The 27,314-nt window shown below is 38.1% G+C and overlaps 1 protein-coding gene across 1 annotated transcript in view; it reads left to right on the top strand.

The window, feature by feature from the left end:
- Positions 1–5,311: 5,311 nt before the first annotated feature.
- Positions 5,312–27,314, top strand: part of LOC134647857 (dynein axonemal heavy chain 7-like) — a 34,793-nt gene continuing 12,790 nt past the window's right edge. The window contains exons 1-46 of the mRNA XM_063502193.1: positions 5,312–5,463; positions 5,568–5,756; positions 5,971–6,099; positions 6,308–6,555; positions 7,513–7,734; positions 8,114–8,195; positions 8,421–8,545; positions 8,818–8,995; positions 9,069–9,190; positions 9,355–9,639; positions 9,715–9,837; positions 10,296–10,449; positions 10,734–10,960; positions 11,403–11,547; positions 11,883–12,011; positions 12,452–12,614; positions 12,786–12,901; positions 12,987–13,143; positions 13,784–13,920; positions 14,000–14,230; positions 14,465–14,630; positions 14,702–14,847; positions 16,503–16,628; positions 16,824–16,946; positions 17,754–17,914; positions 18,323–18,494; positions 18,991–19,173; positions 19,428–19,559; positions 19,645–19,758; positions 19,875–19,982; positions 20,477–20,674; positions 20,897–21,020; positions 21,231–21,406; positions 21,642–21,793; positions 21,883–22,030; positions 22,196–22,408; positions 22,648–22,820; positions 23,116–23,257; positions 23,478–23,591; positions 23,673–23,783; positions 23,871–24,059; positions 24,443–24,672; positions 24,767–24,992; positions 25,192–25,374; positions 26,742–26,967; positions 27,059–27,204. Coding sequence (XP_063358263.1) covers positions 5,317–5,463; positions 5,568–5,756; positions 5,971–6,099; positions 6,308–6,555; positions 7,513–7,734; positions 8,114–8,195; positions 8,421–8,545; positions 8,818–8,995; positions 9,069–9,190; positions 9,355–9,639; positions 9,715–9,837; positions 10,296–10,449; positions 10,734–10,960; positions 11,403–11,547; positions 11,883–12,011; positions 12,452–12,614; positions 12,786–12,901; positions 12,987–13,143; positions 13,784–13,920; positions 14,000–14,230; positions 14,465–14,630; positions 14,702–14,847; positions 16,503–16,628; positions 16,824–16,946; positions 17,754–17,914; positions 18,323–18,494; positions 18,991–19,173; positions 19,428–19,559; positions 19,645–19,758; positions 19,875–19,982; positions 20,477–20,674; positions 20,897–21,020; positions 21,231–21,406; positions 21,642–21,793; positions 21,883–22,030; positions 22,196–22,408; positions 22,648–22,820; positions 23,116–23,257; positions 23,478–23,591; positions 23,673–23,783; positions 23,871–24,059; positions 24,443–24,672; positions 24,767–24,992; positions 25,192–25,374; positions 26,742–26,967; positions 27,059–27,204 — 7,491 coding nt within the window. The 5' untranslated portion in view covers positions 5,312–5,316. The remainder of the gene's footprint in view (positions 5,464–5,567; positions 5,757–5,970; positions 6,100–6,307; positions 6,556–7,512; positions 7,735–8,113; positions 8,196–8,420; positions 8,546–8,817; positions 8,996–9,068; positions 9,191–9,354; positions 9,640–9,714; positions 9,838–10,295; positions 10,450–10,733; positions 10,961–11,402; positions 11,548–11,882; positions 12,012–12,451; positions 12,615–12,785; positions 12,902–12,986; positions 13,144–13,783; positions 13,921–13,999; positions 14,231–14,464; positions 14,631–14,701; positions 14,848–16,502; positions 16,629–16,823; positions 16,947–17,753; positions 17,915–18,322; positions 18,495–18,990; positions 19,174–19,427; positions 19,560–19,644; positions 19,759–19,874; positions 19,983–20,476; positions 20,675–20,896; positions 21,021–21,230; positions 21,407–21,641; positions 21,794–21,882; positions 22,031–22,195; positions 22,409–22,647; positions 22,821–23,115; positions 23,258–23,477; positions 23,592–23,672; positions 23,784–23,870; positions 24,060–24,442; positions 24,673–24,766; positions 24,993–25,191; positions 25,375–26,741; positions 26,968–27,058; positions 27,205–27,314) is intronic.

Genomic DNA, 27,314 nt, shown 5'->3' with positions numbered 1-27,314 from the left:
TGACGTCATTCACCGCTATATTACGGCCGTAATATAGCTGGTCAACCAAGTCTTGTCAGTAAAAAAAGGCGCGAAATTCAAATTTTCTATGAGACGATATTCCTTCGCGCCTACATTTTTCAAATTTGCCACCTTTTTCTACTGTCAAGATCTGGTTGACCAAGTATATGACGGCACCGTTTTCGGAGGAATCCAAAGCTGCGTTCAAGTAGGTGGGTATTTATCTTGGTAACGACCATCTGTTCTGTATTTTGACATCATAAGTTGATGCATACATATTATGTCAGAGTGACTTATGGTTGAAGCGCATGCGTGATACAGGTATCTACCAGCCAGTCTAGAGTCATGAGTTTCGAACCCGTAGTTCGAGTCACCAGAGATGGTGATCCTTATTTCCTTTACTTATAAGCATTATGGTGGGTACCTATCCTTTGTAGACTTTTTTTATACCACGTCGGTGGCAAACAAGCATACGCCCTGATAGTGAGCAGTCACCGTAGCCTATGGACGCCTGCAAATACAGGGGTGCTACGCATTGCACATTGCCGACCCTTTAAAAACCTGTACCTACACTCCTTTTTCTCCTTAATACAAAATGAATTTAATATGGGGTAGCGCATTGTTACGTTTGTTACTGATGTATTTCCAATGAAAACTCTGGTAGCCGTTTAAGAAGTGAATCTATAACTTATGGTACCCACCTATGTTGCTTGGCGTATCTCTTAAGGCGCATATGAAGGATATGGTGGAAACGGGTAAGTCCCGGTTGCTCAGTTGGTTAGAGCGGGTCGATATCCCGGAGTCGCGAGTTCAAGTCTCTTCAGAGATTTTGAATTTTTACACTTTTCCTTTATTTTCAACGCATTAACATTAATAATGCCTTTTCTTTTTGTAGTGATGCTAAAGTTCACCGCCTTGCGCAAAGCCCGGGAGCAGTTCAGGGTTAAGCTAATGAATCTAATTTGCCAATCCGAGCCGGGGGAGGACGGAGATTGCATTCCTTCGGGAGAAGAGAAGAACATGTTACGATATTACTACTACTTACGATACGGGATCGATAATGTTCATGTTGCTCCGCTTGATAGCAAAATTATAAAACGGTAAACGTGCACATTTATAATAATAATAAATAAATAAATAAATATTATAGGACATTATTACACAAATTGACTAAGCCCCACGGTAAGCTCAAGAAAGCTTGTGTTGTGGGTACTCAGACAACGATATATATAATATACAAATACTTAAATACATAGAAAACAACCAAGACTCAGGAACAAATATCTGTGCTCATCACACAAATAAATGCCCTTACTGGGATTCGAACCCAGGACCGCGGCTTCACAGGCAGGGTCACTACCCACTAGGCCAGACCGGTCGTCATTATAATATTGAGTTACATTCGAGGAGGGACACAGGGGGTAATTAACTAAAGTGGAGTCCAGACGAGAAAATTTTTCGCTAATTCGATGAAATTTCGTCCGATCGAATCAGGCCGTGCGGACGCAAACGGCAATTTGATTCCCCGATCAAATCAGCAGGTGCGGACACAAAAATGCCAATTTTCGAAGTTAGTATCTATGGAATGCAAATTGGTCATTAAATTGTGTACGTGTGGACGCTAGATGAGATTGGCGCCAATTATTTTCCTGATCGAATCGGTCGATTTGCCCAGCTCGTCTGGATACGGTTTGAAGGTGAATTCTGAACTGCATGTTTATAACAAGCTTTTATTGTTTTTAGAATTCACAACTTGATCTCACCGAAACTAAAAAGATGGCAGGATACCATGGTGATAGCCACAGACGAAATGCGCGAGGATTTTATGATGAGCATGAAGAAGGCTATTGTGGACTTTGTTTTGAAAGATCCAAACACGGTAGATATTCATGTCACTCATTATACCTTTAGTTATTTATTTGTATATCTGTGTCTTAAATAATGAACTAGATCCCTGTGTCCAAATAAATAAATATACTTAAGTAGCTTGACATAAATGTATCATCAATTGATCAAGTGTCCATTGACTATCTAAGGACGGGCCTTACGGCTAAAAATGGTGCTAGTTCAGCGGTGTCACTCAAGAATTCGAGCCAATCATGCAGTCTAACGCAACTAGTTGCGACCAATCGCGTGCGTGATGCAAACTCATCAACCACTGTGGCGTTAGACTGCACGATTAGCTCGAATTCGTGAGCGTGACACCGCTGTATTGGCCCCATTCTTATTGCCCGTAAAGCCCGTCCTTAGATATATGTCAATGGGTTTGTCACTTTTCGATTCTATCTAACGGCATTAAATGTAACGGTTCAAAAGTTACAAACCTTCTAATTCCGTGACTGTGCACTGTTTTTTGTTGAAGAGATGTATGCCTACGCAGCATTGCTTCAGCTTTCTGCACCAATTCTGGTTGTCATGTATATAATTATATGTCAATTGTGACATAACTACGTTGCGCGCCCAACGTATGTGCCTTTGACGTTGTGTTAAGGGGACTATAGGCTATTCGTTAGTTCTACTCACAGAACAAGTTAGAATGGCGATGCGAGCAGAGGGCTTACCGCGAACCACGTTCGACGTGTTGCCTCACTGTCGCACTTGTAAATTCGAACGTAAGTGTGACAGGGAGACAACACGTCGAACGTGGTTCTCGGTAGGCCCTCAGGGTACGTGTCGCCGCCGGTTTTGAGCAAACGCTCGCATGCTACTCGCCCGTGCTGACCGAAAACGAAGTAAACATGCCTTTTTGCGCCACAATAACCTTCAGATTAAGAAGCCAGACATCAAATCTGTCTAAAGGAGGCGTATCCATTCACCAGGCACACAAGTTTTTACTACCGTTGCGCAAGTGTTAGTAAATTTAATGTGAAGAGGAACGAGCGGCGACACCGGTTCCGATACTAACCTCTTTAATATGTTCTGTGGTTCTACTCTACCGATTGAATCGCCTTAACATATTTTTCTACTCCAGCACTTAAATGTGTCAATTAAATGACTGACAGTGATATCTAAAGCAATGTCATTTGAATGCTTTGTCTATAGGCTCATAAGATGACTGCTAGCAGTCATCTTATGAGTATAATACAACTGCTTTATTTTTTTTAAAGATACAAGTTCCGATCATCTTGATTGAAAGAGGTATGTTTTCATTTACAATAATAACTCTTTTTTTTTTAAATAATAACTCAATTTTTTTTAAATAATAACTTTTTTTTAAATAATAACTTTTTTTTAATAATAACTCTTTTTTTTAATAATAACTCTTTTTTTTAATAATAACTCTTTTTTTTAATATATATATATATATTTTTTTTTTTAAGAACCCTTATTATATCACTGTTGCATAAACTACTATTTTAATATGATAGGAAGAAACAGCTGAAGAAGAAGACACTCCCCTCAAGCAAGAGCTGGCAATGAAAGATGACGCATGGAGGAATCGCTACGCCATGGCCGTCAAAAAGCTCAACAAGGAACTATTCATCTTAAATCCTTGCATCGCACAGGTTTTGGAGATTTGGTGGAATAACTACAAGTAAGTATTTTAATGTTGTAGATATTAAAAAAATATATGGAAATAATACAAAAATATAGTGGCTCACCTGTTTCAAAATAAATAGTTATTTGTACAACAAGAGATCAAAGTTTGATATTTCTTCGAGTGCTTATTTTGAGTCCCGTGCAAGCGAAAGATTCTATAATAGATTCACGAGCGTAGCGAGTGAATCTAATTTAGAATCTTGAGCGTAGTAAGGGACTCAAAAGCGCACGAGATGTAAATAACTTTGATCTCGTGTAGTACACAACATTTTTCACCTCAGCAGTGAGAACATATTAGAGAACCCGAAAAATGTATTGCTTCTTCATCACTTACCTCTATTCACTCATGTTTTCTTAAGATATACCAACAATTAAATTTTCACCTCAGCAGCTCGAACAAGGGTACTTTGCTACTTAAAAGCTGAGTAAGCAAAATCGCATTTTGCTCATTTTGTCCCACTCAGTGAGCAAAATGCGATTTTGCTCACTGTTTTTAAGTAGCAAAGTACCCTTGTTCGAGCTGCTGAGGTGAAAAGTTTATTTTAACTTTCAAAAACGAAATAAGTAAGGATACCATTCGATTCCTCGCATTTTATCCAAAAAAAGATTGTATAGCAACTATATACATAAACGCAATATTTCACCGACAATAATGCAATTTTCTTGTTTTGTTCATACTTCAAGATGCGCTCTCAGTGATCTTGACGTCACGTTCACATAGCGATTTGTTAGAGGTGTTTCCGAGTGAAGTACGATTGTCGGAACTATCATTTCTGACTTTTGTATTGCTTTAATGCAATGGTTCCCATATAGACATATGATCCTAAAAACAAACCTCTGATTGATTGATCCCATAAATGAAAATTTGTCATCTAGCCTATTGTCGAGAAATAATTTGATGGCAGCCTCATAATTCTATTAATTCTAAATTTTGTTTCAGTGATATGCGATTGGTAAATTTAGAGGAGCTAACATCGGCATCAGAAGCCTACACTTTACAGGAATTTAACTTTGCTTGTAAAAAACATATCGATACATCAACCAATATCCTTTTGAATGAATGGCTACCGATGCTGAAAGCTATTTTTCTACAGGTATATATCGTACTTGTATTGCCTTATTTAATCTTCACAATGGGACTTGATACTATTCTCAGATATGTAGACCGCAAATGCACTAGAGGTAATATTACAGTGCACTGAAGCGGCTCAATCAAGAGCACTGTCGAATACAGCTTCAATTAGACGCTCCATTTGTCAAAGACGTATTGCACCCAGATGAGCCAGACTTAAGCGTTTGGTCACGATCTTGACCCAAACTGACACGATGAAATGAAATGAAGGATCGTTTGCGGTTTTGTAGTTTTCTGGAGAGTTGTGTTTAATCAGTGCAACTTATAGCACTAAATAGTAGAGTTTCTGTAGGTAACCCTTTCAACGTATCTGACGCTAATGCAACAAGTTCCCGCTACGAATAACTTCAGCCTGATATGGCGGCTTATATTACGCTCAGTCGTGCTACGGCGTAGTACTGGAAATATTGTTTTTCTTAGTAATAAACTGCGATATATCTTTGGTGTTAGTTAAGGTACCTATACAGTTTGGGAGTCGTGAATCAAACACGGGCTTCCAGCTAAGACTGGTTTATTGTATGCCGACTCTGACGCTACACCTAGCTATTATGACAATCGGCTAGCCATTTCCTTATTACGGCTCTTGTTACTTTACTACACTGTACTACATTTTGGTTATACATTCATTATTAATTTTACAGGGGATGAAAAGGAAACAAATCCCAGAAGCCAAACAGGCGTCTAAAATAAAGCATTTTTATAATTGCTTGGGTTGCTTGATGACATATAATTTACAAACTTTATGCCTAAAATCGATGAAAGAATTCACTGATTACTTGTTGGATGTGGGGGTACGTGTATAATAGTATTAAATTATTCCTGTGTCCAGATATTTAAGTAGGTATGTCTACTTGTCTATGCTTCAGTAAAATCTCTTATGTCTCTACTTTTGCAGGGTTTAAATCGAGGATTTGTGATAAATCTTGTATTTGCGAATGATGGGATAGAATTTGAACCTTCATTCAAACAGTTTAGAAATCAGCTTAGACTGTTGTACGATTTTCTTACGGACGCGTGTAGGGTTCCACGGTTGGAGACCATGTTGTATAAGGAGACGGTCTGTCCCGGTAGGACTACTCTACAGGTAGGTTATTAATTTATCTTTCTCTGTACAGTTTTAATTGAACCCGACTCTCATTCATACTTAGAATAGAAGGTGAAACTAGTGCAAAAGGGGATTTTTGACGAAGGAAAATGTATGCCTGGGATCGTCTGCCCCAACTATACACACCTACTCTCTATAATTTACCTATAATGTATGAATAGTAATTTCATTCACATAAACTTTTGTATGTCAGCCGATCATAGACGAAGAACTAGTAGAAGGATATAAAAAGCAAATAGCGGACTTAATAAGTGAACAAAGAATTGGACCAGAACTGAGAGTTCAGGATTTCGATGATTACGTGTGCTTGTTGAATGGAGAGGTAAGTGCGTTTTTTATTTTAAAGACTGCCTTTCTTAAAGACTACCCTGCTTCATACGAAGTTGCTTTTGTTGCTACGCCAGTTACCAGTACAGCTTAGCCAGTACGGCTTACAGTTGAGTACTTAGTTAGGAGTACCTTTATAGCCTAGTCTTTATTCGTGTCCGTAATTTGATTTGATACATTTTCATAACCGATCTTTTTTTTAGTCTATGTCAAAAGTGGAATCGTTCATCAACTCTGACCCTCCAAAAACTTTCGAAGAATATTGCGCGGAAGCGGTAAAATGTGTAGAGCTAGCCAAAGAGATACCGTCAAAACTAGAGGGGACCATCGTGATAGGGATGTTTCAGATGCAAAGAGGAGATCTTATCAATTCACTTCGACAGGCAGCGACGAGATTGGCTAACACTGTTTTACGGAGGATGACCGATGACTATCAGACCGAGATTAAAGCGTAAGATTTGATACGGTTTAATTATTTATTCAATTTGGTTAATTGAGTTACTAGGTAAAATGTGACGTTATCTATGAAAAGGGACCTTATTGTCGATGGCGCTTACGCCATTTTTAACCATGCTCCGATATCAATACAATGCCGCGCGACGCTGTGCGGCGTAAGCGCCATCGACAATAAGGTCCCTTTTCATGAAGACGTGTGTTGACCTGGTGTAATTATTCATCAAGTGGGCATGCACTTTTGCAGCTGGGCGTTAATACGTTTCTTGACTTCTGGCCTCATTTATGATGCAATAAAATGAGCACTTCTTTGTTTTTGTGGTTTTGCTAGAATCTGGAATAAAGAATCATATTTGCTTGCAATACAAGTGTTGCAATTTAATTTATTTGCTACAAGCTACATTTCTATTTTTACGCCTAGCTTCATGTTATTATGGCGAATTGTGTATATATATTAGCCCCGAACGTACCTTCTGCCTGAAAATACGACTATTTAGTACGGATACGTAGTTTAGTATTTAGTATTTTAGTATACGGTAGTATGCATTCAAATTCCATCAAAATTATAACTACTAAGTATAAGAATTGCCACATATTCAATAAATACAACATTTTTGATAATTATAATGAATATTATAGTTGACTAAACTGTATCGAAATGAATATTATATTTGAGTTGGGGTCCCATAGTGAAAAAAGTATGCGATTTCACTTTGGTATACGAAGTCTTAATTCAAGCATTGCAGTCGACGAGTAGAAAAAAAAAATGTAGCAATAAACTAACTATGTGTTATTTATTGGCAGTAAAAATATTAATAAGGTTTAACTTAATAAAACTATTGTTTAAATGAAAAGGAGCATGTTCTTCGTGTCATTTTTAACACCTTACCCGCTTACCTACTTCTGTAGCTGACATTATCTATGAATAAATGCTAATGTCCTACAATTCAAATAGCATATACGACGGGTATTCCCTGATCGCGACCACGCTCCTAACTCCGCCGCCGGATACGAGCGGGCTGATGGAGCTCATAGAGTACTACAAGAAGGCACAGGCGGTCCTCGTTGATGAGATGGAAGACAAGCTGAGGAATGTGCTGCGTTACATTGTGTTCCTAGGGGACTACACCAACTTCACGCCGTTGGAACTTAAGGCTAACAACCAGACTTTCCACTGGTTAGTTGAAAACCTATTGCTGGGTAAACTAGATTTGGTATATACCTAGGTATGCTCTTCACTTGCACCACGAGATACTGTGAACTTACAGGACGGGTCATTCTCAAAAAATATGTCTGCAGTCTAATTGCCGCGACTCGTATATTTTCATACAAAATGTATGAAAAGAGTCGTGGCAACTAGACGCAACCGCAGACATATTCTCAGAGAGTTACCCTATACGGTAAATTAAGTTAGATGTTTGTGTGTAACCAGTCTTTAAAATTTTAAGTTGGAGGTATTTTTAGGTGTATTAAGAAAAACTTATTTTAGGCCGTTAAGTTTTATAAATAAGAAGAGGGTTTGACTGTATAATGTATATAATTATGTGCACTTAAAGGTACGCTCGCTTGCCCGGTATTATAGAAGAATCTAAAGTTCTGTGTGAGCAAAAGAAAGTCGAGTACAAGGCTCTGCTGAAGGTAAGTACATACCTATATAGTACAGTCACGCTCCGTGATTGTTACGCCATTTAGGATTCTAGCTAAATTGGACATTCCATAGCGTAAGTATGGAACAACTAATTTAGCTAGGACCCTAAATGGCATAACAATCCCGTGTGGTGACTGTACAATATATTATGTAATTGTAAATTATGTTTTAATTAAGTAAAGAGAAATATGGTAATTATTCTGTTAATATTTTAGACTAGAATTGCTGACTTTATAAAGGATTTAGATGTTTACGAAATCCAATGCAATGAACTGCAATACTGGGGTGACATTGAACAGTTACAAAAATATGTCCTACGAGCTCGACGGCTTGACGAAAAGTAAGTGTTTTTAAGAAGAAGAAGTAACCACTTTGATATTAAGCCTAACTAATAAGGTCCAGTATACTTAGTTCTACAAGTTAAAAAAATATATGATATTTCTAACTATATCTATGTTATTTTTTGTTTTGTTCGAGTGTTTTCTTACATTTAAGAGAATGTTTTGCCCAAGACTATTCAAAGTTTAGATCACGGGGAGTTCTTAAGTCTATAGTTGGGAGCTACTGTACTCGTACTGTTCCCGTGTTTTATAAAATGTTTTCTATATCCAGGTTGGCTAAAGCTTTGGCGACAATCGATCAATTTAACCAAGAAGAGACATCTTTCGGGTACGAATTATCTCAGTACCCAAAGAGAAAACGCATCTACGATAAACTTGTGCCATATAAGCGATTATATGACTCCGGAAATGATTTCCTCCAAAAACATCACAAATGGATGACATCTAAAGTATGATATTTCGTCGTTATTATGCTCAATATATATTTTTTATAATTCATTTATACTGCAATTACTTTTTCAGGTTGGAAGTTACGAACCCGAAGATATCGAGGGTGACATAGCATACTATTATAAAATAATCTATAAGCTTGAAAAATCCTTTCAAGACGTACCCGAACCATTTCGTCTAGCTGCAACAATAAGGTATGTACCTAAGGTATTGTTACTCTCATGCAATGAGGAGGTGGAAAAAACGTACGCATCACAACTAGCGTTGACACACTAGATGTGTATGTATGTATTTACACGCCGGTTCGCGGTTATTAGGCTTCAAATGCGTACATTCAAACGTTTGTTTGTTATATTAGATCGAGAATGGATGACTTCAAGGTTCACCTTCCGATCATCAACACCCTGGGCAACCCCGGCATGAAAGCTCGACATTGGGAGAAGATCTCCGACATTGTCGGCTTCCCGATCGTCGTGGACGATAACTTGTCCCTCGAAAAGGTCATCGACTTCAATCTAGCGGATTACAACGATAAATTCGAAAGCATCTCAGAGGCTGCCACTAAAGAAAATAATCTGGAAAGGGCTTTGGACAAGATGATGAAGGAATGGGCCGATCTCACTTTCGAGATTTTACCATACAAGTTTGTATATTTATGCAGAATTCATTAGAATGTTCTAAAATGGATTTGTTAATCACTCTAAACGAAAAATTACAGGGATACTGGAACATATATCTTATCGAGTATCGATGAAATTCAGTTGTTGCTCGACGACCATATTGTCAAGACGCAGACTATGAAAAATTCGCCTTATATAAAACCATTTGAGGAAACTATAACGTAAGTAAATCCTGGCTGTAAGTGGGGTACTCTAATTATTAACTTAATATTCATTGATTGACCAGTTTTCTTATTTAATTATTCATTCGGTGAAATCGTAAACGCCTGTAATCATAAGACCAAATTATACCTACAGAGAAGACATCCTAGAGGATCTTAGGAGGTCTTGACTGAGCATAGTAACGCTACCCCCTCTGCCACAAATATATGGTAGTTTTACTCCATCTTAGAGTCATAGTGTCAGAATCCCGTGCCGTGATTGGTCCGTGTCTTTGAACGGACCAATCACGGCACGGGATTCGCTCACCTCGTCGTCCGCACCCCAGTATTTTTGGCAGCATCGGTTTCATGAAATAATTGCTCTAAACTCCGTCTAGCTAGAGGATTCCTAGTCTATGTACCTACCAATCTTAATTATTAGACCTACGATAACTAATTTCATCAAAATTCATCTATAGTGATTGGGAGGGCAAGTTGATATTATTGCAAGAGATCTTAGACGAGTGGTTGAAGGTACAGGCCACTTGGATGTACCTGGAACCCATTTTCTCATCTCCAGACATTCAGCAACAAATACCCGAGGAAGGGCGTCGCTTCAGTGCTGTTGATAAGGTAACAGCTAAAAATATTTTATTTTGATATTGCTTGTGTTAGTCGTTTTTGGCGAGGTATTATCCGGCAGTCAGGCAGCCAGGTCCTTGGTGAATTTACACTCGATTAACGAACGTGATTGTCGACGCCCTTAAATATAAGCTTATGGAGGATACGTTTTATTAATATTATCTAAATTTTTACTGATAAATTATATATTTTATCCTATCTTTTTTTTTATCAACGACATCAAAATACTAATCCTATCTGACATCAATAATACATATATTCGATGAAAATTTTAGACTTGGCGCGAAATTTTGAAAGCTGCCTTCCTAGAACCTCGAGTTTTAGACGTGATCATGATAGACAAAATGTTGGACAAAATGAAGAAATCCAACAATTTGCTGGAAATGGTCCAGAGAGGCTTGAATGCGTATCTGGAGAAGAAACGTTTGTATTTCCCGCGCTTCTTCTTCCTGTCCAACGACGAGCTGCTTGAGATTTTATCGGAGACTAAAGATCCTATGCGGTCAGTATCTTCACTTAAGTGTACCCAGTACTGCATATAGACAGATGTAATGTATAATTATTTTCCATCGTATTTTCACGGAAACGTACGTGTCTTGCTATTTCAGTCAGTCTCGGTACATAAAGTACTGAGGTTGACTGAAGTATAGCATGATAAATATGAACGTTTCCGCGAGAAAATACGATGGAAGTGTTATGCACCCCCCCTACAAATTCATAAGTCAAAATGACAGATAAATACAAACGATTCATAGCTATAGACGGTCAACCAAATCTTGTCAGTAGAAAAAGGCGCGAAATTCAAATTTTCTATGGGACGATATCCCTTCGCGCCTACATTTTTCAAATTTGCCGCCTTTTTCTACTGACAAGATCTGGTTGACCATCTATAATTCAGGCTTGTAACGCGTATAACGCCATATATCTATACATTATATTTATAGAGTGCAACCTCACCTCAAGAAATGCTTTGAGGGAATCGCAAAACTGTCATTTACGCCCGAGATGGTCGTGACTCACATGCGTTCATCGGAGGGTGAGATTGTGGAGTTGACTATGACTATTGATACTGTAGAAGCAAAAGGACAGGTAATTATTATATGAGTCTGTGACATGTATGTCTTTTAAATGTGGTATTAATTTATCCGTCATAAGCTTGAAATGTAGGTATTTTTTTGCGTTAAATAATCATGCTCGACGCTCGACATTTTTCGACATTAGTTTTGATATTTTTCACCTGCTAATAGTGCACTGGGCACTGGAGGATTTGGTACTTTTTGTATTTTGTATATATGACATTTTTTTATGAATGACACTCTACATACTGCATCCACTAGTAACTCTCACTCAAATTCTTTTAAATACTAAAAAAAACGATGTTTGAATATCGTTCTAACAACTATTTATTTTTTAATTGAATAAAGGTAGAAAAATGGTTACTAGAACTGGAGTTCTCCATGAAAGACTCTGTTCATCACGCTGTGGCTCTCTCGTACGATGACTACATGCAGGTGCCGCGGCAGCACTGGGTGCTCGTGTGGCCGGGTCAAGCTGTAAGTACATTCTTCTTTTACAATTTTGTACAATGATGCCCTTAAAATATATAAATATCTGTGTTGTCAAAATAGCGCTCTTGGGACACCATTAGGTCACGGTTTTAAATCACTTGAAATCACGCTCAACTCTCAAGGCAATATTTGTTATGCATAGCCATAGACTAGGAATCCTCTAGACGGAGTTTAGAGCAATTATTTCATGAAACCGCTGCTGCCAAAAATACTGGGGTGTAGGGGACGAGGTGAGCGAATCCCGTGCCGTGATTGGTCCGTTAAAAGACACGGACCAATCACGGCACGGGATTCTGACATTTCTGACACTGACTCGAAGATGGAGTAAAACTACCGTATATTTGTGGCCTCCTCTGGTAGCGTTACTATGCTCAGTCTAGAGGATGTCTTGTCTGTGTGCATAGCATTGTTTGAATATTTTACAGGTGCAATGCATAGCAATGACATACTGGACTTCTGAGGTGACAGAGGCTATTCTCATCAGTGTGGCGGCCATGAAGCGATACTGGGACAAGTGTCAATTCCAAATCTCCAAAATTGTGGACCTTGTTCGCGGGGAGCTTAATTTGCAAAACAGAATTACTCTTGGTATGATTAATTACATGATACATTTAGTATAATAGACATGAAATATTCACATGAACATGTTTGGGTGAGTTTTGATGCAAAGTAATATAGTAGACGTAGAAATAAAATTATATTATCATAGTGGCTGGTATAGCGATTTTTAATTATGAATGGCTTGCACGCTCATTTCAGGGGCTCTGGTTGTATTGGATGTACATGCCCGGGATGTACTCTTATTGCTTATCGACTGCAAAGTGCAAAAGATCAACGACTTTAACTGGCTCTCTCAAATCCGTTACTATTGGGAGGTACGATAAAAGAAAACTATTTACTGAAAATATAGTATTTTTATGAAGTATGTACACAGTGTTTACAGTGGAGGTTTCCTTTTAGAAACAAGAAAATCAGAGTATGCAATGTGCAACCCGCATGATAAACTCTCAGTTGATGTACGGCTACGAGTATCTCGGAAACGCGGGCCGCTTGGTTGTCACGCCGCTCACAGACAGATGCTTCAGAACACTCTTCGGCGCTCTACATTTGAACTTAGGTATATTGCTACAATATATGAAGGGTCCACGGAAAGAACATGTCTAGTCACACTAGTGACATTTTGAGTAATCGCGGTTTTAAAATTTGGAACAATGTCAAAACGTATGGTAATTCCGTGGCCAGGTATTATTTAACTAAAAATAAAGTTGTGTTACATTTATTATACAGTAGTAGCCAAAGATATAACTAATAGTTCATTAAGAGCTCTTCATTTTGAGATAAAAATCTCATTTTCCGAAAAATGTGATTATTAGACATGTTCTTTCCGTGGAGCGTGGACCCTTCATATAACTCCAGTTATACTTCCAGTTCCTCCGTCGCTTTTGGATAGGCTTAATAATTGAAGTAATATGTTTTTACTGTATTTTTATTAAGTACTTAAATGTTTATTTCTAAATAAATTATTGTGCTATACTTCCAAAAAATGTCTACAAACATTCTAGGTACGTGACAGCTGGGGCTCGTTTGTAACTTGTAATACAAGCGGATGTCACTTTTTGACAGCTTTTGTTAGAAAGGGACTTCCACTTGTATTACAAGTTACAATCTTTAGAAAAACGGGCCCCTGCTCGCTGACGCGCGAGGTATAGTTAGATTTGTAACTATGTATTAGTGACTAATCATTCATAATCTTTTAGGTGGTGCTCCAGAAGGTCCGGCGGGAACCGGCAAGACAGAAACTACCAAAGATTTAGCTAAGGCCGTCGCTAAACAATGCGTCGTGTTCAACTGCTCAGATGGTCTAGATTACATTGCTCTTGGAAAATTCTTTAAGGTTAATATAATCGGTACTGAAGATCTAAGTTTTAAAATCCCTAATGTTGGTTACTGTCATTTTACGGATATTTTTCCAGGGTTTGGCATCATGCGGTGCTTGGTCATGCTTCGATGAATTTAATCGTATCGACTTGGAAGTGCTTTCCGTAGTTGCACAACAAATCTTGTCCATTCAGCGAGGTATCAACTCGGGCGCCACGACGTTGTTGTTTGAGGGCACTTTATTGCAGCTCGATAAAAGCTGTGCTGTGTTCATCACTATGAATCCAGGCTACGCTGGGCGTTCAGAACTACCAGATAATTTAAAGGTAAATTATCATATTGCAAGGATTAGGTATAACTTGCATTACTCGAGTAAATGTCAAATCAATAATCGATTTATAAAGTGTTTTATAGAAAGATATTTATTATTTAAGATATTTATTTCTGTCATGTCATGTCGTCTATTTTTATGTATTCCACTAGAAAAACCGCGTTCCATTGCATTCTTCATTGTTTGTCGACATTTATTTATGTTCAAATGTTTACTTTTAATATTACAGGCTTTATTCCGTTCTGTGGCTATGATGGTGCCAGATTACGTTCTTATATCTGAAATCGAGTTGTATGCATTTGGTTATTTGAATGCAAAACCACTCGCAGTCAAAATTGTTGCTACTTACCGCTTGTGCTCGGAACAGCTGTCTTCACAGAGTCACTACGATTACGGTAAGTTAAATTAGTTTTTACGTGTTTTTGATGTTTTGGCTCACTCTATCTAATGACTCGCTTTACTATAGGCATGCGCGCCGTGAAATCAGTTCTGCGCGCGGCAGGCGCGCTTAAATTGCGTTATCCTGACGAAGATGAGGATATCATCTTGCTGCGCTCAATCAAGGACGTCAATCTGCCCAAGTTTCTCGAACACGATGTTCCGCTATTCATGGTATGCTACTTGCAGGGTTGGGCAAAATACTGGCTTCCACGTATTTGAAATACAAATTACAAAATACATTTTTAAAAGTATTTGAAATACAAAATACAAACTACTTTGGTGACGGGTATTTGAAATACAAAATACAAATTACAGTGTTTAAAATAATGTATTTCAATTACAAAATATACCTTTATTTATTTTTTTGTTTAGCATTTAGTTTTAACGTTAACGAATATCCTTTCATATAAACTTATAGGGTTATTGCGCTAGTTTTCGTCCAGCTCTAGTTTACGTCCACTTGACGAAATTTGAATATATACCTACATTCCTGCACAAATTTGGACTGATTTCAATCCTTATGTCTAAGGCGTCTAAGCAATATATCTCTCTATATATAACAATGATATTTCGCAAAAAGGAAGCGCTGGTGGCCTAGCGGTAAGAGCGTGCGACTTGCAATCCGAAGGTCGCGAGTTCGAACCCCGGCTCGAACCAATGAGTTTTTCGGAACTATGTACGAAATATCATTTGATATTTACCAGTCGCTTTTCGGTGAAGGAAAACATCGTGAGGAAACCGGACTAATTCCAATTACGGCCCTAGTTTACCCTCTGGGTTAGAAGGTCAGATGGCAGTCGCTATCGTAAAAACTAGTGCCAACGCCAATTACTGGGATTAGTTTCCAAGCGGACCCCAGGCTCCCATGAGCCGTGGCAAAATGCCGGGACAACGCGAGGAAGATGAAGATTTCGCAAAAAGTAGTAGATTAAAAATGAAATATATATTTGATAATCCGTCAAGTCGTCGAAAACTAGTGCATGGACGGAAACTACTGCAATGACCCTATCCCCTAGATTTAAACGAAAAGTTCCACGCAGAAGTTGACCTAATATAGATCCAGTATCCAGCCAATGAAAATTGTATCTCGGCTGGATCGGAGGTTCGCGGTCGGCTCACAGCTTGTGCGTGAGATTAGACATTTTAGGATTATAGAATTTAATAAAATGTATTTATAGAAATGTATTTTGAAGCTTGAAGTATTTGAAATACAAAATACTAAATACATGTGAGTGCAGTATTTGAAATACCAAATACAAAATACTTTTGAGGTAGTATTTGAAATACAAATACAAAATACTAATTTGTATTTCAAATACGTATTTCAAATACATGTAATTGAAATACTGCCCAACCCTGGCTACTTGTTGTACCGTTCGAGACGATAAGCTGAGTCGATCGTGTAGTCTCACAGTATACACAGACACCGCATTACGAAACGCTTACAAGGCGCGAGATCACCACACATAAAGTGGATTCAACAGAAATGTCGAAATCGTCAAATAACGTAAACAACCCAATTTAGTAGTAGTAAACTCTTTATTGTACAAAAAGATATATTAAAAATAACATAAAATTAATAAGAAGTACAAAGGCGAACTTATCCCTTTGAGGGATCTCTTCCAGTTAACCGACAAACGCAGCAAAATATACAACAATTTATCTTCATTACTTCGTAATCTCGCAGCCTTTTAGGAAATAGTTGAGATGCTCTGTGTTAGGAGTAGGTATGTCTACGTTGTATGCAATGCGTTTTTGTAATATCTATTGATGATTTTAATAAGCTAATTAGGAAGTGAATTTACTTGTTTCTCTTATTTTTATAGGGTATTATTGGTGATCTGTTCCCTGGTCTACCACTGCCACAAGCCGGCTTGCCGCATCTGGTGCAGTGCTGTAAAGAAGTCTGTGTCCCACTGAATTTGCAAGCCAACGACTTTTTCATTGAGAAGGTATATTATTAGTAAGCTTTATTGGAATTGCACATTTGAATGTTTAAACATTTATATAAAATTTAATTGAAAGTTGTATTCAGAATTGTAAACTGAAACCTGAGAATACTTTTTAATCAAATTAAATGTAAGGATAATGACTGAACACGAAGTATTGTATTTCACAACTAAAAAAACAATCGTAATATTTTTCAGGTTCTTCAGTTGTATGAAATGATCCTCGTAAGACACGGCCTCATGTTGGTAGGATTCCCTTTCTCAGGAAAAACGAAATGTTATCATGCTCTTGGAGCAGCTTTAGGCTGTGTGCACGACAAGGTGTGCCATCGTTTCACTGTTATTTCTTTCTATACACCTCAGTAGCGAACCTTCAACCAAAACGCATTATGCTTTACCTACTCTTTTTAAAGAGCCGTATATCAAAATGCCCAAAAAAATCAAACAAACCAAAAATTATCTAGACGCACTATATTACGCACACACTGTACTGGACACACATGAACTTTATAGCGCTCTTCTACCTTCTACCATAGAGAAAAAAATACATAGAGTGCTCACTCCATACATGAGTTTTAGTACCAAAAAGACTATTGGCATCTAGCATCGAGTAGCGGAACTATCAGTACTGCTACTTGACAATAGATGTAGCCACCGACCGGAAAGTCTTATGCTGTTGAGATAAGACTTTCCGGTCGGTGCTACATCTATTGTCAAGTAGCAGTACTGATAGTTCCGCTACTCGATGCTAGATGTAGACACTGAAATTAATAGTCTGAACTGATGTATGGAGTGACCACTCTATGTATTTTTTTCTCTATGCTTCTACCTACTAACGTGGAGCATCAGAAAGTTATATTCATCCTTTTAAGTACATATGTAATACGCGACGCGATCTAGACGCGATATGTAATCATGATAGCATCAGTCAAAACTCCACGGAAGTAAGCAATAAGCATGCAGTTTTTATCGGGCTCTTTAATTGTTAATAATAATGCAATTATCTAATGTACTTATCATTTACTTCAAAATTTTACCGCAAAAAGTGCCCGATTTGGAACCACATGCTTCATTCTGCGAACTTTTATCTGATGCTAAACAAAGTATACACACACCATTGCTTTTTAGAAATTAATGGCCGAGAATCATGTAGAGTGGACAGTGATAAACCCGAAATCGATCACAATGGGCCAGTTATACGGGCAGTTCGATCCCGTGTCCCACGAGTGGTCTGACGGCATCCTGGCAGTTAGTTACAGAGCATTTGCGGTTTCTCCTAACGATAACAGGTAATTTGACAACCCTTTTAGAATGAATGCACAAACTACGGGAGAAGATTCTGTCCTAACAATTCGATATGGTTTTCAACTTATTCTGATAAGACTATGATTGTGAGCACCAATTAGCGTTAGCGGCTCTCATCTTTAAACTTATATTCTGACTTATCACACCAATCTGTTGCGCCATATGTAAAATCTCATATAAAATACTTCTCGTTTGTTTAAATGCGCAATGGGCACTAACATTGACGACTCCTAATCGTACATAAGTAATAATTAATAACAAATAATGTTGCAATTCCTATTATGAAATAAATAAATAAATTACATTAATATGAATTACTATGGAGGGGCCAATAACTATAGCAGTTACCCTAGTATGTCAAGAACTCTTGAAAAACCTTCGTTAAATTTCAGAAAATGGTTAGTGTTCGATGGTCCTGTGGACGCGATCTGGATCGAGAACTTGAACACTGTGTTGGACGACAATAAGAAGTTGTGCCTGATGAGTGGCGAGATCATCCAGCTGGCACCCACCACTAACCTAGTATTTGAACCTATGGATCTTGAGGCTGCTTCACCTGCTACGGTATAGCAGTATTTTTACGACCAAACTGTAAAACGCTACATACAATTCGCCGTTAGCATTGTCTTTAGGAATTACATCCTAATCTTTGTATTATTATATTATAAATCGTAAGGCCGATTCTGAATTAATAATTTGTTACGATGTTGATTTTGTTATGATACGATTTTGACAATCGCTCGCGGTGATTGGTACGCACGAAATGCACTTCGAGTTGGGCCCATGTCTTATCATAACAAAATAAAATTTTAACAAATTGGTCCCTTTGTCAGATTATTTATGCAGGAAGGTATGACGAATACAATCCTCATTTAAGCTGAATTTTACTAGAAAACCACAACTATTTTTCCATCTGCCCTAGTTACGTTGTATAATAATGTAACTAGCGAGATTATAATATGACGAGTGTTTACAATTTTACGGTGACATATACATGTCGTAAGTATTTTGTGCCTACCATTTTTTACTCTAGATATATAGTTATAAATACGTTTTACAGGTATCGCGCTGCGGTATGATTTATATGGAGCCCAAAGGTTTGGGTTGGCGATGTTTGTTGGAGTCGTGGTTAAATACTCTACCACCGTTTCTGAATACAGCCACTCATGCCCTTATCAGAGCGCTTTTCCACCGCTTTATGTCTCCATTACTTTGGCTGGTTGAATTATCGGGACAGCTTAAGGTATGGAAGTGGTTTTTATCGGTAAAGCGAAACGACTACGAGAAGTTAAATTCAATTTAATTCGATCAATCGTCAACTTTCGCCGAATTTCACGTTCACCAGTGTTAAACAACCACCAATGCTTATAATTATAACCCTTTTGATTCAGAAGGTACAACTTTTGACACCTGGACCGAACGAGATACCTTATTGCTTATACATAATACGTAAATAATTAAATTTCCTTTATTTATTGAAAAAGTTTTGTTTTTCAGCAAATGTATGTGACATCACGTAGTAATCTAGTTAATGGATGTTTTAATATATTCGACACGTTTATGGATGACTTTTATGATGAAAAATATACAGATTCTATCGCGGAACTCGATGTTAGGGCACAATTAGAGGTATGCATATGCCAATAACCAATGTATATCTAAATCACATTTTGGATACTGTTGCAAATTATTATTAATAAATTAAATGTTTTAGGGTGTATTCTTCTTTTCTGCCATTTGGTCCATTGGGGCAACGTTGGAAGCAGCTAGTCGCCCTAAGTTTGACAGGATGTTCAGAGGATTACTGGAAAAAGAATTTCCAGAAGAGGTATTAGTTTAATTTCCGTTTATTGTAGATTAATGTAAGTACATATAGGATGACATAACCTGTACCGCTTTTTCGGCCCATAAAATATCCCATTATAACTTATTTTTGCTTTTCAGATCAGACAAGCTTTAAAGTACCCGAAGGTGATAGACAAGCCAGAAAAGCCGTACATTTTCACTATTCCAAAAGACGGACTTGTATATGACTATCGATACATTAAAGAGGTCAGTAACAGAAATCAAAATATATATAATTTATTCGTAATAACTAATAACTACAGAAAAGAAAATTATACAAATAAGAAATACATATTTTATATAACTTTTACTTATATTTCGTAAACATAATTACACCACTTCATACACACTTTTTACACTACCGTACTTTTTACCATCATATATAACCCAACTGAAACGTGGTCTGATGGGTTCCGGCAAAATATTAGTGCTTTGCTCGAAAGAGTGAAGCGTATAGCTGAGTAGAAACCCTTTTGTTTTTGCTGCAATGCACACAACCTACAGCAAGTAAATCCATTTTGTATGTTATTTTTCTGCTAATTAAATTGTATATTTTAGTTTTGTTCCGTTTGTAATGTATTTGTAAATTGTGTTTTGCAGCATCCAAATTAAACGTTTTATCCTTTACCCTATGATACCTAACTATGTATCTAACTTTATTAGTGGTATAAAGTGTTAATTAAATTAAATATAATGTCTAGGGCAAAGGTAAATGGAAACCGTGGCAGGACGACGTGACCTCAGCGCCGCCCATCAGCAGAGACACCGCGCCGAACCAGATACTGGTGACCACCCTGGACAGCGTCACGTACCTTGCCCTGTTCAGGCTTCTAGTACAGCATCAGAAGGCTGTCATGATGGTTGGACCCACTGGGACTGGCAAGTCCTCCTACATTATTGTAAGTTTTATTGAATTAAGTATATTTTTATTAAGAATGTTATTTCTAAGCTGTTGTACTTTGGTAAAGCATATTTGTTTATCTCATTTCATCAATACAACGACATCCTGTGGGTTTGTTTAGCATGTAAAATCTAATTATATTTTTTTTCGCTTTCTGTGTTGGGTTCATCTATTATCTTTTATTACCTAAATATATTATTACAACCTAACTATTTTTTAGGATTTTCTAGTAAAAAGAGTAGATACGAAAGTTTACAGGGCTCTCATAATGGCTTTCTCGGCTCAAACCAATTGTAATCAGACTCAAGATATTATTATGGGCAAGCTTGATAAGAGGAAAAAAGGTAATGTCACATTTAATTTAATATTTATAACATATTTAACTTCAATTAGTGGACTCTTTTGGAAGTTCAATCAAAATCGGTAGGTACATATTGTCTGAGAAACGAGTTCGACATTTTATTTTACGCCAAAACCGGATAGGGGCTTTATGGCCCTATCAATAAAGTCTTGTTTATAAGTATTCTACAAAACTCAGGCATTTAATATTTCAGGTTACTTCGGGCCACCAGTGGGATCCTATTCTGTAGTATTTGTAGATGACGTGAGCATGCCACAAGCAGAGACTTATGGTGCTCAACCACCTATAGAGGTTTTGCGACAAGGCATAGACTTAGGACTGTGGTACGACCGCAAGACCAACGTTGCTATGCACCTCATAGATGTTCAGGTTAACATAACACTATCGTACTTTTATATCACTAGTGTCCCGTCTACGATGTGTACAGTCATCTGTAATAAATAACATCTTGCATAGCGAAGCATCCACAATTATATCACACGCACTTATAGGGCTATAAATAACATTAAGTATGCCAGATCTTTTGTAATTTTTGTATCTGTACGCCGGACACTTTTTAGTGCAACTTCTTTATTTATATAAAGATGACTGTTTTGTTTTCCAGTTTATGTGCGCGATGGGCAAGCCAACGCCAGGAGCAAAATTGATTACTCCAAGGTTCTCTCGTCATTTCAATTTCCTTTGCATCGACGAATTTGATGAGGACACTCTCAAGGTTATATTCGGCAGAATAATGTTGTGGCATCTAGATACAAGGTACTTACAAGTAAAACATAATATTAGGAATTTAATAATTACCTACCGAAAGCTTAAAATACATTAATCAAATATTTCAATACTTTCAGAGGCTTTTCCAAAGAATTCGATCCCAGTATCGAAGAAATTGTGAATGGTACATTGGAGGTGTACAAACAATGTCGCTTGAATTTGCTACCAACACCTTCCAAGTCGCATTACACATTCAATCTACGTGATTTTTCGAGGGTTATTCTGGTAAGAGTTTATAATTAGTGGTAAGAGGCTTGTCTCTTTGTAATTATATACCGGTAACGCAAGTTCTCTTTTTAAATGAAAAGAGGCGCAGCCCACAAGTGAGATGTACCTACAGTAACTGTACAAAGGCCGGGGATGATTATGATATGGAACTTTGTTATGTAGGGTGTGCTGCTATCTGTGCCGGAAGTTACACCTTCCCTTCAGTCCATTAAACGCTTATGGGTGCATGAGTGTCTTCGGGTGTTTTCGGACCGCTTGATTGAGGAAGCGGACAGGCAGTGGCTGGTCGAATGTCTGCGAGACGCCACACGAAAACATCTCAATGATGAATTAGATAACATGCTTTCAAGACTTCTAGATGGACCTAACGATACGGTAAGTTAGCCGTAACATTATTTAATATTGTCCTCGGTTACCGCGATAGTTACTCATGAAATAAAACTATTAAAACCGATTATATCGCGTATATTGAATTTATTCTACATCCCGACGTTTCGAACCCTTTACAGCGTTCGTGGTCAACGGGGTATAATCCGCTTTAATAGTTTTATTTCATGCATAACATTATTTTGTTAGTGTTCTATAATATTGTAGTTTGTTTTGTTTATTTACAGATAACCGATTATCATCTGCGAAACTTGATCTATTGCGATTTCGCAAATCCTAAGGTAGACACGCGGTTTTATATGGAGACAACTAATATGGAACATCTGAACTCGACAGTTGACGCCTTTCTAGTAGAGTTCAACAATATGTCCAAAAAGCCGATGAATCTCGTGTTGTTTAGGTGCGTTTATAATTGTTTATTGTTTAATTACCATAAGTAACAGCCGCCGTCGTACATAGGTGGGACATTATCCAGAAATCTCATTCCCCTGGCCATACATATTCGCAAATTCTCAGGAGATTTCGCTTTATTAGCGTCTAATTTTTGATGAATGTGTAACCCGTGCCAAGCTCTATCTACAACCAAAACTGCTTAGCGGAATCTCCTGGGAATTTGCGAATAGGTATGGCCAAGGGAATGAGACTGCTGCTGCGGGTACGTTATATTCTAATGATTAATATAATTTGAAAAACAGATTTGCCATTGAGCATGTGTCGAGAATTTGCCGCGTCCTGGCGCAACCCCGCTCGCATGGGTTACTGGTTGGACTCGGCGGTTCAGGGAGGCAATCTCTTACACGCCTGGCAGCTCATATCAATGACTACGATCTTTTCCAAGTAAGTGATCATAAAGTCAAGTTAAAAATAAAAATATTTTGCAAAAAAGCCATTTTTCCCAAGGCATTATAAAACTTACAATGGCATTGACATCATATTACTATAGAGATGTAATGTATGCATGGTTATAATAATATATTATATTATATTTTGAGATGCAAAAGCGAGGGCTTTTGGTCCATATGGACATTCTTTCGTATCATTCCAAATTTTATTATAGGTTGAAATGAGTCGAACTTACGGCAAAACTGAATGGCGAGAGGACTTGAAAACTTTACTTAAGAAATCAAGCACTCCTGATTTGTTGATGGTGTTCCTGTTTATTGAATCTCAGGTGAGTAACCAAAGTGTGGAGATTCAAGTAAATTCTACTCATTTTGAAAATTACAAACTAACCTTTTGCCTTAAACTACAGATTAAAGAGGAAGGCTTTCTAGAAGATGTAAATAACATGCTAAATTCGGGAGAGGTGCCTAATATATTTGGTGCTGATGAAAAAGCAGAATTGTGTGAAAAGATGAGAGTCGTAAGTAGCATTTTTATGTGATGGTAAAAATAGTACCTAGTATAACTGGTAATAGAACTTCGTCTGAGTCGAATCCGTTTGTTTTAGATTGACAGACAGAGAGATAGGTCGCTGCAAACGGACGGCACGCCTACAGCATTGTACGCATACTTCGTGTCGATCGTGCGTGATCAGCTGCACATCGTGCTGGCCATGTCGCCAGCCGGCACCTCGCTGCGAACACGCATCCGCAAGTTTCCCGCGCTTGTCAACTGCTGCACCATTGACTGGTTCCAGGTATCATTGGAGATAATGTCGAATAGCATTACAAATTGTAGCCGACGTAATAAATATCATATTAGAACTTCAGAAGCGTAACTAAATCCATGGAGCAAATATTTGTGAGAGGCAATTATTGTGATACTGTATTAGGTAATGTGCGCGATGGTGTAGTATGTCCAAGGATCATTTGGCATTGTCTTGGGTCGTCCTATTCGTTTTTCGTCAAGTTCATAAATTAGTCCTATTCTGCTTTCGTCACCCATTCTACATTGAAAGCCTCCGACGATTGTGACGAATGTAGATTGGGTGACGAAAGCAGAATAGGACTACCTAATTTAAGAACTTAATGAAAAATGAATGGGACGACCCAAGACGATACCATCATTTTCTCGTTTTAGGAATGGCCTCCAGATGCCTTACTAGCGGTGGCGACACGATTCTTAAAGGACATAGAACTAACAGACCTGGAGCGGGAGACCGCCATCAAACTATGCCAAGTGTTCCACACGGACACGCAAGAACTTACACGTGCCTTCCTTCTGCGGCTGAAGCGGTATAACTACGTCACGCCTACCGCCTACCTCGAGCTCATTAACATGTTTAAAGCGCTACTGACTAAGAAGCGAACGTAAGCACAAGAAATATATAAGTACAGCAAACGGTTTGAACTCTTGTTGAGGCCTTCATAATACCTATTAAATGTAATATTTTACCACGAACAGGGAGCTACTTATGGGTGAGAAGCGATACCTGACCGGATTAGACCAGCTTGCCGTCGCCGCACAACAAGTAGCAGTACTTCAGGAGGCTTTAGTAGTGCTCCAGCCGAAATTGGCTGCTGGTGCTGCAGCTGTGGCGGAAACCACGGCTAAAGTGGAAAAGGAGAAAGAAGGAGTTGCATTGGTTGAGGCTGATGTATTAGTGGACCAGGCAGCTGCGGAAAAGCAGGTTTGTGAAGAAATAGATAATTTCTGCAATTTATTACACATGTAAGTACCTACCTAATTGAATCTGGTTGATCATGAATCATGATCTGGCGCGTTGGTACTTAATGACTATGTTAGTAACTATGGCGTACGGTGCTCAACTGCATTTCAGATTTTTTTAAATTTATTTTCGGATTCAAAAAGATTTTTTTGTTCATTAGGCGGCAGAAGCTCAAGGTATAAAAGATGAGTGCGACGCGGATCTAGCCGAGGCCATGCCGATTCTCAATTCTGCTCTGGCAGCCTTGGATACCTTAACTCCTCAGGATATCACTTTCATCAAGACCATGAAGAGCCCGCCGAGAGGCATCAAACTAGTTATGGAAGCTATTTGTATTTTAAAGGTAACATCATATTCTTCCCACATTTGGACATTTGGTGAAGTCAGTGTCTCAGAACTTTGTCATCTCGTCAGACGTAACCCGTTTGTAAAACTTATAAAATTAGGAAAAAATTAGTGGAATTTCTTTGAAAAAAAAATAACATGTCAGACATCTCCGAGGAGAAATACTTGTTTTATTGTGCCGTGATTATTATGAATCTAAAATTTGGTAAAGTACAGCATACTTCGGGTACATATATCGGGTTTGGCCTGTAACAGGAGCAAAAAATTTAACTGTAGGATGTACTCCTCAAATCGACCAACATTTTGATCAGCGGCTTTTAAAAATAACTTAACATGTTTAGATTTTAAGTTTAATCGAAAACGCAATTTATTGCGAATTTTGTCATGTTAAAAGCGTGACAAGCACCGTCAATTACCATGAATAATGATGATGGCGTACATTAAAGATAATATTTAACCATTTAACCGCCGTAGACAGATACATATATAAGACATATAGTGTCCAGCTCATTTCGCCGCAGTCTGATATATAATATAAGACAAAACTTCGTTTAACTTCATATCGGCGGCGACACAAGCACACTCGATAAAAATTCTATGGCAGTTTAAACCGGCCCTTTAAGCCGGTTAATTTGTATGAAAAATGTGAAGTCTAGAGTATTCATATTTTTTATTGAATAAAAGTATCATCGTTTGAGGAGTAGGTACAATTTATGTTTTAATTATTTGCTCGTGTTGCACCCTGTTATATTAGCATTATTTAAGGTGTTTCTACGATATTAGGATAATTATCCTTATCTCCGTTTATAAGTAACATTACGTGTGCTATGTGCATTGTGCATACTGTGCATGTAGCTGTTATCAAACTATACCGACTTGCATTACTGCGTAAACCGTCCATAGGTGCTGGACGCGCATGTGCATCATGCCTGTTAAAAGGTCCATTAATAAAACCCCGAAAACTTGGGTATTTTCTTGAATTGACTAAAGAGAACGTTTGGTTGTTTGTGTTTTGCATATACTCTTTTCAAAGTCTGTTTTGCTTATTTATTTCTATGCTTCTTGCCCAGGACGACCCCGTAAGTCAAAAAGTTTTGTAAACAGCACGTAGAAGTGTTTATAAATAGTGCACGGTTTTTCGGTTTGTCCACTGAGCTTGTTTTAGATAAGTATAGAATGCCACATAATCACACTTGAAATTTTCGAGCTCTCTTCATAAAAAATTGCTGGCCGATAAAATGGTTATGAGTGGTTAATGCAATATGCACCATAACTAATGACCACACATAACCTATCAAACGAGTTATACATATATTCAATAAACTATATCTGAAACATACCTATTTTACAATGCCTATTCTTCAGGAAATGAAACCAGATAAGATTCCCAATCCCTCGGGGGTAGGGACGATAGAAGATTATTGGGGCCCATCAAAGAAGCTCCTAAACGACATCAAGTTCCTGGAGGGTCTGCAGAACTACGACAAGGACAACATCCCGCCGGCCGTGATGGCCAAGCTCATGAAGACGGTCATGCAGGACGAGGGGTTTGTGCCAGAGAAGATCCGAGCCGTCTCCGTCGCTGCTGAGGGTAAACATAATTTGTCTAATATCCTGAAAGTTGAGGGCCTGATGCATAATCGTAAATTCGCCTGTTAGCACGACGTGTTGTTGTGTTGCAGGCATGTGCAAGTGGGTAATAGCCATGACAAAGTACGACAAAGTGGCCAAGGTGGTGGCACCGAAGAAGCAGAGACTCGCTGCCGCACAGGCCGTCTATGACAAAGCCATGGCCGCTCTTGCTGTCAAACAGGCCCAACTCAGGGCGGTAAATATTGCAGTTTCTTACTAGGGTAAAGGCACCAGTAGTCAGCCTTATAACGACTTTTTTAAGTTTGAACGTTCGGCATTTCTACAGGATTAGTCGGATAATTAAAC

The sequence above is a fragment of the Cydia amplana genome, chromosome 5 (genome assembly GCF_948474715.1).
Source record: "Cydia amplana chromosome 5, ilCydAmpl1.1, whole genome shotgun sequence".
Lineage (NCBI taxonomy): Eukaryota > Metazoa > Arthropoda > Insecta > Lepidoptera > Tortricidae > Cydia > Cydia amplana.
Note: the sequence above shows the minus strand (reverse complement) of the source record. Positions and strands in the feature narration are given on the sequence as shown.